This window comes from Euleptes europaea, chromosome 12 (assembly GCF_029931775.1).
Source record: "Euleptes europaea isolate rEulEur1 chromosome 12, rEulEur1.hap1, whole genome shotgun sequence".
Lineage (NCBI taxonomy): Eukaryota > Metazoa > Chordata > Lepidosauria > Squamata > Sphaerodactylidae > Euleptes > Euleptes europaea.
In genome coordinates, this window is record NC_079323.1 from 37,544,555 (window position 1) to 37,559,173 (window position 14,619).

The 14,619-nt window shown below is 40.1% G+C and overlaps 1 protein-coding gene across 1 annotated transcript; it reads left to right on the plus strand.

Annotated features, from left to right (window-relative positions):
* The first annotated feature begins 1,954 nt into the window (after positions 1 to 1,954).
* Positions 1,955 to 7,110, plus strand: LOC130485430 (T-cell receptor-associated transmembrane adapter 1). The gene is made up of 5 exons (XM_056858622.1): positions 1,955 to 2,066; positions 3,062 to 3,098; positions 3,904 to 3,974; positions 4,497 to 4,555; positions 6,898 to 7,110. The coding sequence occupies exons 1-5, from the start codon at positions 1,955 to 1,957 to the stop codon at positions 7,108 to 7,110; spliced, it is 492 nt and encodes a 163-aa protein (XP_056714600.1).
* The last annotated feature ends 7,509 nt before the right edge of the window (positions 7,111 to 14,619 follow it).

The window sequence follows — 14,619 nt, forward strand, 5'->3', positions numbered from 1 at the left end:
CTGGTTCACCCACTTTTCAACCTGCTGGGTCCACCTTCTCGGTGGCTGTACAGCCGCGAATGTTTCTACATCCCACTTCCCAATTTTTCCTGGGGAATGCCGAATAGGTAACCCCACCTTGGAAAGTCAAAGAATGGAAACATACAAAAGAGAAAGAGAGGAGGGGTGCACAACTTTCCTCACATTTGGAGGGATCGTTTGCGTAAGGGGGGGCTTCCCTCCACCATGACAGGGCAGAAAATACTCAGGGGCCATTTTGCATGGTCTGATGCTTGCTAAAAACTGGTTTTCAAATTGTGAATTAAAGAATGCATTTGCCCGGTCCCGACTCCCGAGTCCGATGCAAAAGGGGAAATTCCACCCCACCTGCTCCTTATGCATAGCTGGCGCACCTCTGTCCCTTTCCATGGTTTGCAAGCTCCCAAGGTCGCGTCATGTGTTGCTTTGCATGGTTTAGCAAACTCCGAGTCCAAACGGTATATTCTATTTCTATTCATTCCGATGGGCGGAGGGGGGGAACCCTTCTGGGCCCCATAGCTCCGGACCCCCTGACCCAATCTTCACAAAACTTTGGGGTTCTTTCAAGAAGGGTCCCCTCAAGCTACACTGAAAGTTTGGGACCTCTACCTCCAAACATGCCCCCCCCCGGAGCCGCGGAAAGGCGCAAATGTGTTTTTAATGGCTTTAAACGGCCGAATTTATTCACGAACTCCGAACTTGGTGCCGAATTCCAAGGATCCGAATCGGGGAAGTTCGGACTTCGGCATTTCCCAAATAAAAACAGGCCAAATTTTGCCGAATCTGAATTTTATTGAATTTTTTTTTTCAACAGCCCTAAATCAGACCTTTGGTCCATCAAAGTCAGTATTGTCTACTCAGACAAGCAGCGGCTCTCCAGGGTCTCAGGCTGAGGTCTTTCATATCACCTACTTGCCTGGTTCCTTTACTGGAGATGCCAGAGATTGAACCTGGGACCTTCTGCATGCCAAGCAGAGGCTCTACCACTGAGCCACAGCCCCTACTGTTTTCTCCCTGGAAATCACAGCCCCAGATGCTGCTGTCTGTACAAAAACAAAAAAGCCCTTTACAATTATTGTGGAACTTCACATACTATCCAGTTCCATCTTTGTATTTTAAATGTTCTTGAAAAATGTTAGCTGTCTTATCTGTAGGTGTGGCACGATGGCTAAAGATGGAAAGGGGTAACTAAAGGACATTATTATTTAAGGTCTCATAAAGGTGTAAAAGACTCTTAAATGGAAAATGCCTCTTCCTGCTCGAGTTATAGGTTTCTGATGCTAACAGTTTAGATACAATTTCCCTCACAGACACTTGGGCTTATTGACCTGCAGCAAAATCCTAAACATATTTGCTCAGAAGTAAGTCCCTTTTTGTGTAAAGGGCTTATTCCCAGGTAAGTGTTTTTAGGATTGTAGCCTTTGTTTCTGTAGTTAAGGTTGAAGTTACTCGTTTTCCTTCTTTCTTTCTTTTAATCAACAAACTGAGGATACGGCAGCCTCATTTGGCAAGAAAGACTGGCTTCCACTCTTGGGTATATGGTACTCACTTTTGCCTCTGTACAGCATAATCCATCTGTGGGGTTCATTGTGTAGGTGATGTGGATGGGTACCAGATCAGGTTGCATATCAGCATCCCAACGGTCATCTAGATCCTATTGAATCTTACGGGCAGGCATTTTGATGGGAATTGGAAAGGCTATTTACATCTGAAACTATTAGTTGCTGGCAAAATACATGGCTGGCCCTGGTTAAGGGGCTAAGAACGCAATCCAGCACACTGTTAGGTTCAGTAAAGCCTGATGAAATTCATAGGGTTGCCGTAAGTCGGAAGTAACTGGATAGCACTTAGCACACACAAAGCCTGATGATTTCATGCTTAAATGTGCACTGAACTGAAGTCTTTGGAATAAAAATGCTAATTTTCCGTTACAGAAATGGAAAATTCAGAGTGTACCTATGTCTGGGTAGGTTTTGGTTTCATAACGGCCGTTATGATTATTTCCTTGGTGAAAAATATTTCATACTACATGCAAGTAAAGAAACGAGGTAAGAGAGACGGCGTGTTTGATCTTTGAGTGTGATTGTTAGATAACGACATAAAATGAGCTTGCAGAGCACATGTCACATTATCCTTAACTGGATTTTTGTAAAATTGTATTTTTCTAATGGAATAGTAACTTCAGTGATTTATTATAATATCTAAAACATGTATCATTCTAAGCATCAGTTTCACTCGAGGATAAACTTACAATAATTCTCCAGCACTTTCTGTCAGCGTTAATGAATAGATACAAGCAAAGATAAATTGAGTTACTTTTATTCAGAGTATTTCAATCTTGCTATATTATACAGCACTCAAAACAGCTCAGAGTATTAAAATGTTATTGTTTTTAAAATGCATCTGTTAAAAGTTTGAATAGTATACCGCAGCATATACCCGATATGTTAGTGATATAAGGCAAGGGACATATAGCACACCCTTTGCATGCACCATGTTCAATCAGGCAATTAAAAGGCAGTGTCTCTCACATGTGATCCTGAGATCTTTTAATTGCCTGATTTGTACCTCAGAATCACAGCCACTATGCTACACCAAAGAAAGGCTTAAAGATTTACATAGCTTTCTCCTGCTCAATCATATATTTTCGAAGCTTAATTCTAATATAGCCCACTGCTTTCCATGATTACCACATCAGACCGTTGGGTTAGATAAACCTCCAGGTGGTGGCAGGAGATCTCCCACTATTACAGCTGATCTCCAGGTGACAGAAATCCGATCACCTGGAGAAAATGGCCACTTTGGAATGTAGACTCTATGTCATTATACCCCATTGAAGTCCCTCCCCTCCCCAAACCCCACCTTCTTCCGGTTGTACCCCCCAAAATCTCCAGGTATTTTCCAACCCGAAGCTGGCAACCCTAGCAATTCAAGACAACATCTTGTAACACTGTGGGGGGGAAAAGTTAACAATAAATCACACAAAGCTTAAAAAAAATACCTTCTTGTTTTCAGTGTTTCTGAACTGTTCATATTTTTACAGGTAAAACATACAAAGATGTTCCAGAATACAGTCCAAGGTAGGGCAAACATTATCATAGTTTCTAAACTGCTACTGGCTGTTACTTACTCTGTAAGATAAATCTTAGTTTTAAAATTCATAAACATGAAGGTGGAAGAAAAATAAGCCACCAATGATATATGACTAATAATGTTCTAAAAACATGGTTAGCATTTTCCAGGGCTGTACCTCAATTAAGGAAATCTTTGTTGATGAATTGTAATCAACCTATATCGAGTTCTGCCGGCTTAAGAGCATTTAGCTTTTCTTGGGGAGGGGGCATGATTTTCTGTCAATTCTCCCTCCCACTACAGTCTCCCCACTCTGTCACCTGCACTGTGCTTGATGGTCCACAGACTCTCAGCAACAAAACAGTGGGCAAAGTAGTTTACTAAATCAGAATAGTTTGCTATGAACAAAATAATATTTGTAAAAGCAGAAGATTTTTTCTCCTTTCAGATGATTTCCCCAGGTACTACAGCAAGCACCATCTATGAAGAAATTACTTTGGTAAACAATCAGAAGCAGAATTGCACCCTTCCATTGATGTCAATGGGCTTCAGATAGTGGAACTCTGCTTAGGATTCTACTACAACTGTGGCACAACCTAAATATATATTTTTTAATCTTTTAAGAAGTGCTGCTTTATTCAATCAAAATATTTTTACTGATGAGTAGACTAACAGTACAATCCTAAACAGAGTTGTACTCTTTTGAGTCCATTGAAGTAAACAAGGTTTGAAGAGTGTAACTTGGTTTAGGATTGTGTTGTAAACATGATAAGCTCCCTATATAAATAACAGCTTTTAAACTTTCTTTCATAGCCATGAAGAGTTTTATACTGAAGAATGTCCTGTTTATGACAACCTCAATCACCGTCAACAAGATATTCTAAGTAAGTTGTTCTTAAGAATTTGCATTTATTATAATAAACAAATCCATTCCTTATAGAGGGCATTGGAAATATTTCGCAGTCCTAAAATGTGATTTGAAATTATGGTTTTATGTATTTTTATGTACTCTATTTTATGTTTTTTGTATTTTTATGTTTTTTGTATTTTATTTTATTTTACTGTATTTTATTTATATTGTAAGCTGCCTTGAACTCCATAAGGAAGAAAGGTGGTTAACAAATGTTTTAAATAAATAAACATTGTCTTATTTGCATCTTGCTTTCAAAAGGGGACAGAAGGTTGTAAGGAGCACAGTTGTCTTGTATGTATTTTTAACGTTTTGACTTCAACATATGGAGCACTGAGCATGTTCCATCATAATATTTGTACAGGGCCCTAACCGATGTGTCTATTGTATCACTTATTGTATCACTGCCATGCCGAATAAGTTTGAATAAACTGTTTAGTTCAGGACTTTTAATCACTTACAACATCACTCACTTTTTTAAATTTTTGATCTCTAGATGAAAGTTATTATGAACAAATGAACGCCCATTCTCAGACACCCAACAATGATGTACAGGTATTACTGTTGATACAACAGAGCTTTGCTTTTCACGCTTGGACATTTTGAATCAGAGTTGCTTGTGTATATTTAAATGCCAAAAACTTAAAGCATACTGCTTTGGAGCTAGATTAGTCAGGTAGTAAGTTAGAGAAAATCTAAAATTGAGTATGAAGAAAACAAGAATGGAATGGGAAGATGAACCTCCTGTGCACAGGATACTCTAGACCAGCGGTTCTCAAACCTTTTGAGTCACGGAGCACTTTTCAGAAGAGAAATTTGTAACGGAGCACTAATTTTCATCTAGCGCCTATATACTAAACCGAATGACAGTAGTATATTTTTTCCAATCTCTTCATGGAGCACTAGGAGATGTTTCGCGGAGCACCAAGTGCTCCGTGGAGCACAGTTTGGGAACCACTGCTCTAGACTAAACCCATCTAAGTGCCATTGAAATTAATGACATTTTAGCAATCGAGACTTTGTTTCATGGACTGAATACATGGGCAGCCCATTCCTAAAGGGGGGTAGTTAATTGATGGCGGGGAGTGGTGCAGCCGTGCTGCTTCCTGAGAGGCTTCCTGGCTGGCAAATTCACAATTTTGCTGGCATAGTTCCATGACAGTGCAAAGGGGCGTTCCTGGGCTGAAAGGGCTTAGAAAGGCAGATCTGCCCCTGGGGAAGCCTCCCCCTCCGACTCCAGCATGGGCACTCACTTCTGGGAACGCATCAGCACCGATGCCCAAGGGCCGCAGTGCTGCATCGTTCCCCAGGGCCACCATAAGTTGCCTTATGCTGGCGTCCATGCCACTTTGCACGGCACAAGTGGCACAGATGCCAGCATAGGGTTCATGCCGGCTCCTATGCACCCCCAGGGGCCCCCATTCAGAATTTCACGGTAAATGTCCTTTAAGGACTTCATTCCTTAAATTTGCCTAAGCTTTTAAGAATTCCAATTTAACAGTAATTCCATTTTAGGGAGCAAATAACGTGTGTGCAACCTAAGGATTTCCATTCTTGTCTATGGAAAATTGTCTCCTACTTCAAGAGCAGATACTTTTCATAGTAAAGAAATATGAGTAAAAGTGCAGATTCCTATGGAATTGTTTGCCATTATCATGGAAGCAGGCATACATTCCTTAGACACAAAACAACCCAAATTTATGATTATAAAGAAACAAATTACACAAGTTCCTGGGAGATACATGATCATATTTCACAGCATTTTAGAAGAGCTGCAGTCAATCCACTTTGTGACTATGTGGGGGTTTAACCTTTCAATCCTTCATGTTTTCACTCATCAAAACTGAGCCCTCCCTATTATTAGACCTAAAAAGGGGGGGATGTGACATGTCTTACCTACCTTTTCCCCCTTCCATGGCCAGTAAAAGTGTGGGATGGGGATGTGTAGCTTTCCCTAGGTGAAACCATCCAAGTATCAAAGGATTAAATCACCTCTTGCCTTGGTCTGAATCTGTCATGCATATTCTCAAGGATGTAGAGCATCTGCTTCTCATGCAGATCCCAGGTTCAGTTCCCAGCTTTTCTAGTTAAAAAGGATCAGGTAACAGGTGATTTAAAAGACCTCTGCTCAAGAACCTGGAATTCTGCTGCCATTCACAGTGTACAATACTGATCTTAATAGGCCAATGGTCTGGCTGATGACTGCAATTAATTTTGTTAATTAGTCTGGGAGGATCCAAATATGGATCTCCTAGCATTTCAGATTCTCAGCTCTGTTATACAGAGTGGGCACAGTGCAGCTAAGTCACACGTAACTAGAAGAAGTGAGCAGTGACTAAGTATGACTAAACATTAGGCTACACATTAGGAAGAACTTTCTAATAGTTAGAGCAGTTCCTCAGTGGAACAGGCTTCCTCGGGAGATGGTAGGCTCTCCTTCCCTGAAGGTTTTTAAGCAGCCACTAGATGGCCATCTGCCAGCAATGCTGATTCTATGACCTTAGGCAGATCAAGAGAGGGAGGGCAAGAAGGTTTGCATCAGTGTTCGGCTCTCGTGGCCCTTTCTTGCATGCCCAGGGTAGCGCCAATCACCACTTTGAGGTCAGGAAGCAATTTTCCTCCAGGCTAGATTGGCCAGGGATCCTGGAGGTTTTTTCTTTTTTTTTTTTGCCATCTTCTGGGGTGGAGTAGGGGGTCACTGGAGGTGTGTGGGGGGGAGGTAGTTGTGAATTTCCTGCATTGTGCAGGGGGTTGGACTAGATGACCCTGGTGGTCTCCAACTCTATGATTTTGTGATTCTTTTATTTTATTCAACAGAGTAATTTTTATCACTCTGAGTTTACCCTTGATGAAAGCCACCGACTCCAGATTATTAATACAAATATATTTCTTTGCAGCCAACAGCTGAGCGTCAGATGTGCTATGCTTCTCTTGACCACAGTGTCAAAAGAAAACACAAAAACCTTCGAAAAAAGAAATATCCTCCATTGGAATCAGATGAAGACCAGCTTACCAGAAGCTGCTCCATGCCCTCAGACACCTGTATTTATCTCAACAGTGAGCAGCTGAGCATCGAAAACAACATTTCTGAAGATGCTTCCTGCCAGTGACGATCCCTTAAGTTCGTTTGCTTTAATCCACACTACAAGTGACAAATTTCAGTTGGGACGTGGCTAAGCCAAATCATTGTAGTTGATGAAATATATCATTTTATTAAGTATAAATAAATAGCAGACAACTGGGATTACAGTTTGCTAGTGAACGATGCCTTTGGATTGTCTGCGGAATGGTAGGTGGGTAGCTTTACATTTTGAGCATTTTATGACATAGCAAAGGTTCTAAGGTCATTCTAAGTAGAATGTCAGTTTCAAGCATAAAGATGCATTTAGCTTCAAGTGCAAAGGCAAGCTTTAGATATTTCTGCGCTAATTCTGGCTGTATGTGAATGGTTCCAATACAAGCCCAACAACAACAATGTGGGTATTTTGCTCAGCACCTAGCAGATAAAATCTCTAGCATTTGTAATGACTTGGGACTCTTCATTAGCTGTCAGACGGTGGACCGGATCCTTGCCACTTGCCTGCCACTTGCTTGTTTCACCCAGGCCCTTTCTGGCAGCTTAAATCTGTGCGGGAGGTTAGCTGTTTGGTTCCAAGAGGTAGTTAATGCCTCCTTGAGAGAGAGGGGGTGGTTGTCCCAGCCTGAAACAGGCTGTGGTATTAAAGAAACTTACCCGTGGCTCAGGGAGAGAAAGCAGCATGGTATGCCCCCATCTCATCATATCCTGGAGGCTAAGAAGGGAGGAGACCACCAAGGAGACTTGGAAGGAGACCACCAAGGAGGAAGGCAATGGGAAACAACCACCTCTGCTTCTCACTTGTTTTGAAAGCCTCTTGCTGGGGTCGCCATAAGTCGGCTGCAACTTGACGGCACTTTACACACACACCCTGGGCTCAAGAGCCTTGAGTAATTACTGACCAGTTTCAAATATCTTGCTCTTGAGCAAGATGACTGAACAGGTGGTACTCAGACAACGTCAAGGATCCCTGGTGAAGCAGACTTGTCGGGGTCATTTCCAATCTGATTTCAGGCCAGTTTGTAGAACTGAAATGGCCTTGGTTGCTGGTTTTAATTGTTGTTTTTGTTTTTACACATGTGTTTTATTTTTTTTTGTTTTTTATTGGTTTCATGATGTTTTTATAATACTGTTTTTTGAATGTTAGCCACCTTAGTGGCCCTGATTGATCAGAAAGTCAGAATATACATCCATAAATAAACTTGATGAAAAATACCAGCCAGACTTCAAGCCTGGTTTATACATTGTGTGGTATGGCACTGAAGTAGTATGGAGGAGGAGGAACACAAGCCTATATTGATAATTGCTGTTAACTGTTCAGGCAAGGGCCTGCAGTTTGCAGACAGCATTTCTCTCTTTTTGCAGCAGAGGAAAGCAAAGAGAAAGATTTGCAACAACCGGACCTTGACGCAATGGGATGCTTATTCACTGATTCACGCTGGTGGACGTGATCTTGTGCTGCTCCTTCGTAGAGTTGCCAGGTCCTTTGCCACTGGCAGGAGATTTTTGGGGCAGAGCCTGAGGAGGGCGGGGTTTGGAGAGGAGAGGGACTTCAATGCCATAGAGTCCAATTGCCAAAGTGGCCATTTTCTCCAGGGGAACTGATCTCTATTGACTGGAGATCAGTTGTAATAGCAGGAGATCTCCAGCTAGTACCTGGAGGTTGGCAACCCTACTCCTTCACCACACTACTTTAGCAGTGGGCCCCAAGTATAAGAACCTGGGGACAGACTGTGTGCCTTTTCCTACAGACTTTTTTTTCTTTTTTTTTTTAGCATAGGTGTAGCAACTGAGCTAGAACTGCAGAGTTCCCTTGGAATCAACAGGGTCTTTCTACATCTTGTTCTGTGCCATTACCAGTGCAAAAAGTGGAAAGATTAATAGTGTTGGCTGACCTTTCATGTAAATTTTACTAATTCATCCTGTGCTTTTCCACACCGTAATGTATAGCAATACCACATGCTATTCAAGGATAATTAGAGATTAAATGTAACTGCTTTGGTCCATTTAATTAGCACTTGGACAGCTAGCAAATTTAATGCCCACATATGTTTAGTTTCCTACAGGGCAGTACTGGTAGAGTCTATTTCATTACTCCAGGAGTATAATGTCTTATGCTTCTGAATTAAATTGTGTGTTAAAAATACACCAAATGAAGTATAATAATAAACCACCAAAAGTAATTGACACTCATTTGGATGCTTACTACAGGCTTTACACAATTTTAAATTGTAGTCTATATTGTTTATTGGTCCCAAATACTGTTGTTGAGATCCCTTCTAATCCAATTCTCCTGGACCTCTCAGTGGCTTTTGATACCACTAATCATGGTATCCTTCTGGACCGGGATTGGGAGGCACTGTCTTCAACAAGGCCTTATCTTCAACAAGGGTGTTCCAGCACACGGGGTCTACTGCTAAAAAGCTTTGGAACAGCAGAAGTTATTCTAACATGGCTGCAAGATGAGACCTATAACAAACCTCGACCTGCAGAGGTGGCTGCTAAAAAAGTTACTAGCAGAACCAGCTCTGTAGATATATGGCTTCCAGCCCACGAAGGGCTTTATCGGTAACACAACCATCACCATGAACTGAACTTGGATACAAACTGGCAGCCAATAAAACACAAATCAAAACAATATGTACATTGCACTTTGCTCTAGGTAGTAGTAGCCGCATTTTGTGTCAAGTGAAGTTTCCAAATTGATCCAAATACTGTATAGAACATGAGGGAATAGCTTGACCTCAGGGATTATTCTTGCATGGACCAGCATGACCAATCTGGCTGAGTCAAAGGAGGGAGCAACCTGTGTGTGAGATAAAGGCTTAGCTGCTAAGTGACTCCAGTAACAGGCTATTGGTCTGAAAATGTTCTGAAACCCACAGTAATTTATATATGGAAAGTTGCAGAGGTACCGCTTCTTTTTTTTTTTATATAATAATTTTATTGGTTTTTATAATACAAATTTTCCATGATAATAAACAACAATAAAGGTAATATGAAATTCAAAATTCTAACTCAATGTTGTTATAATTTCTTAAATTCATAACAAAAAAAACAATTAAAGGAAAATTTATGACTTCCCCATCACCTCTGTCCGCCTCTTAATAAAATATTCATCCCATCGTAATTGGTTTGATCTTAACTATTCATAAACTCATTTAACTTTCATAAAACATCTTCTATTTATATAAATGATTATAAATCTTAATATTAATTGTATCTTCTAGATCAAATTAATAAGTATTCTTCCATTTTCCCCAGTTTCAATTCATATTCACAATATTTCATCCAATCCTCCCATTCCCCTAAAAATCGAACATTGTCTTTTTCGTTTAAAATGGCTGTAAGTTTTGCCATTTCCACCAATTCAAACATTTTCCCAATCCAGTCTTTTTTCCCGGGAATTTCTGCCCCTTTCCATTTTGCTGCATATAGCAGTCTCGCAGCTGTTGTAGCATAAATCAAAAAAGTTCTTTGTGTTAGCAAATCATCAGGTATCATACTTAGTAGCATCATTTCTGGTGTTTTGGGTATATTTTTTTGTACTATTAGTCTCAATTCATTGTAGATCATATCCCAAAAATCTTTAGCTTTATCACAAGTCCACCACATATGGTAAAAGGAACCAATTTCCTCATTACATTTCCAACATTTAGGGGATATCACTTTGTATATCTTTGCAATCTTCTTAGGCGTTAAATGCCATCTATACATCATTTTATAAATGTTTTCTCGAATTGATTGCGCATTTATTCCTTTTAAATCTTTTGACCAAAGTCTTTCCCATTTATTTAAAGCTATATAATGTCCCATATTTTGAGCCCAGTCAATCATAGTTGGTTTAATTGTCTCCTGCTCACAGTATAATGTTAAAAGTAGATTGTACATTTTAGAGATCAGTTTCAAATTGTTCTCTAGTAACATCTTGTGGAAAGGGGCAGAGGTACCGCTTCTTAAGCAGGACTTACTTATGAGTCGCTCACTCCTGGAGGAGGATTTTTATAGGAAACATAGTACTGTATTAAGTGTGATGAGTAACACTAGTTTCATTTTGTTCCAGCTGATTGTTTTGCATTGGTGAACGATGACTCCACTGCAGTCCTAATCGCCTAAATCTCTTTCTTTGGACACCCATTGCTATTTCTTTCTTTAAAACCATACACATCTAGAGAGCTTAAGCAGTTATATGACAAGTAGGTCTTAAATCTGATTATAGTATATAAATGTAACAAATGGGTAAATCCACTATTGCTAAGTACAATAGGGCCAGTACTTAGATTGCCTTTGTCACGTGGTTGTGGCAGTAACCAGGATATGATATCTAGTCACATATTTTTAGATATCTCAAGTCCCAGGCAGAAGCTTCCCCACTCCTGAACCTGCAATCCCAATGATTAAATCCAATGCAGCCTTCAAAGGGAAAAAACAACACATGGTCTACTACTGATGTATGGCCCTAATTTTTCTAACAAGAACTACATAGGACAGACTGATGACATGTTACATCCCATGCAAGCATGACAAGAAATGCATGGCGTAACCTTATCATCTGACTACTCAAGATGGTGTTTCTGTTTCTTCTGGCTGGCAGACGACCCAATGATCAAGAGATGGAAACTGCACTGCACAGGTTATAAAAAGCACCAAGAATCTACCCAAAGAAGGAAGCTGGAGCCGCTGGGCTACTTCACTGCTTTTAAAGTTACTCATGTGATGAATCCATCTTCAAGTTACCAACACAGCCCCCACAAGAGCTGGTGTGATGTGGTTCCTGTGGTTTCCTTGAAAGGATTATTTCCACCTATTGTGGGTCAGAGGGAAAAGATAAGTTATAGAAAGAGTAGGGAAACTACTGAAGGGTCTTTTGCAGGGTGACAGGGAAAAGGGGACATAAGTACACTTTTAAAACAGTTTATTTCATGCCACACAATTTTGAACATTTGGCAGGCTAAATACTGCTGGTGATCAGAAAAACAGCCAAGAGGAAAACCATAGCATCTTTAACAGTGAAATCTGCATTTTAGCGCTTTCATAACATTTCTTTAGCTCAGTATTTAGCCCAGATTAAATCAATATGTTTGGAATAGCGAGTTCTACAGAACTCATCATTTCACTCTGGGCTGTTGAAAATGGTTAATTATCTTAGGGTTGTGAAAACTGCCGCTGTTTGTTTTCTGGGATTTAATTATGATAGATGTGGGCATGGCTCCAGACAAATTCCACTAGCTTTTTTACATACCAGGTCTTTTTATTTATAGATAACACTTTAACTTTCCCAAAAAAACCCCAAACATGTAGGGTCAAAATTGTTGAAAATAACCCTTATGTAATAATAAAGGAAATTAAAGCCTTTAATTGTTAATTAATACTTGATCTGTAGCAGCACACATATGCTAGGCTAGTATCCATCTACCATGCCACCTGGCTTCTTTTACTGTGTCAAATGTGCATACCACCAACTGTTCCTTCTTAAAAGGTTCAGGACAAGACTATACTGTATACTGCTGTAATACTAGGACTTAGACCATTACTCAGACTTCCATGATTTGGAAGTCAAGTACAAGTTTGAGACAGCGAGGGCAGTTCACTATTTACCTGCAAGGCAATTTTTATGTTTACAAACGCAATGCAGTCATACTGATACCCCTGCTATCAGTGCCAACACTAACTAGCTCCCTAGCATTTATCGAAATGAGTGCTTGTAGTGGAAAACTCGCAGAAGACTTTTGTAACACAAGGAGATAGGGGTGGACCACATGCTTCACTTTCATATAGATTGTCCTATGACAGCACTGGGGTGGAAGGGGTTAATGGAGAGGAAAAGAGCTGGGAGAGTTCTCTTCCAAGTTGCTAGGCTGTAAGACACACACACACACAATTGCTTTTCTATAAAGGGGGCCCCCTACTTTCTTCCCCACCTCCCACCCCCGCTTGCCTGGCTTCTTGCTTTCCGTTCCAGACCAAGCTGTATGTGTTGGCGCCCACCTACAGCTGTATCTTGGGATCTGTGCAGAGCGAGGGACATGGGTAACCTTTTGTCTGTCATTCTGTTTGTTTATTGCTTGTAGGCAATAGAGCTGCTAAAATTCTCGCAGTGTTATAATCATTGCCTCTGAAATACTTAAAGGCATAATCTGTACATTGTTCACATACTACAGAAGGGGTGCCCCCTTCTGGCCCCCTACTTTTACACTGGATGCTATGCACTGCAAAGAGAAAGCAGGCCGTGTTAACGCCTCATATTGACAGGCTGCTAGTTCTAGATTTTACATCAAGTTATTAGTTGAGACAACCAGGTTATAGTGGTAAACTCGTTTGCTGTTTTCTCTGTAAAAAAAATTAGTAAATAGGGTAACAAAATTGAGGCAGACAAGGAAGACAGAGTGTACAAAGTTTAAAGCACTTTTTAAATAATATGGTCAGTGGTGTTTACAAACAGATAAGACTTCCAGACAGCCTTTCCACATATGCCAGCTGTCTTCCCTATGCCCAGTTTGAGAAAATCCTTATGGCTTTCCCTTCCAGTTCATATCCAAATTAAGTTCACCTGTTAACAAACCAGGAAGCTTAGAACACATTTAACAAATTTTTGAAGGTACAAATCCACACTTAACTGCTAATAAGCAAGCAAAGCTGACAATACTTAGTTGAAACCAATGCCAGTCTTGATTGTCTACCATAATAATCAACAATGGATTACAGAAACACCAGAATCAAAATGTCATTAAAAATGGGAAATGTCCATATATGCATGTATTTTTGTTCATATATACATATTTTTATACAATTGCAAGTCCTCATGTTTACTTATTAGAATTGATAACATGAACATTGATTTGTTTAGTTAAAATCCAAATAGGCAATAGAATATTGTGTCTCCTAACCAGAGTCGTCTCAGTTTTTAGTAGAGACACCCTTTGAACTATCTCTAGAAGCTCCCTAGGTAAATAACCGTAATTAGAAGCCTGACATTAGATACTACCCAATATTAAATGCCATGTAGTTTTTGTTTGTTTGAATACAGCTCTTTAAAGCCAAACTAGCATGGCTTGAGTTCCACCTTTTAGGCATTTTATTGATATCTTAATCTTGCTAGAAGTTTGAAAAACAGTTTAGAATTTGCAGTTATATCATCAAGGGATTGCCCTTACAAGGAACATGGCCATATGACTATTTTTCCGTTGTACTGCTTTGCCTTTCCCATTGAATTGTTGCTACTATTTTGCCATCCACCCTATTTGAGATTCTTCCATCCCCACACAGTTGGACTTAAACTTCTTGAGTCTTTTTGCATTGTTTTCTGATTTTACCTGGCTTTCCCCCCTCGTAGACAGATATGGTGAGTTTGTCAGTCTGGTTAATTAATGAGAGCACACAACCAAATAGGCAGACTTCTAAGATTTACTTATTGACAAATATTACTCATAATCTGGTCAAATGTTGCAAATAATTGAATAGCTTCCAGAACATAGCCATAGATGAAGGTTTATTACACAATAAAATATAAAAGTGTCAAGCACGAGACATGTGCATTTAAGAC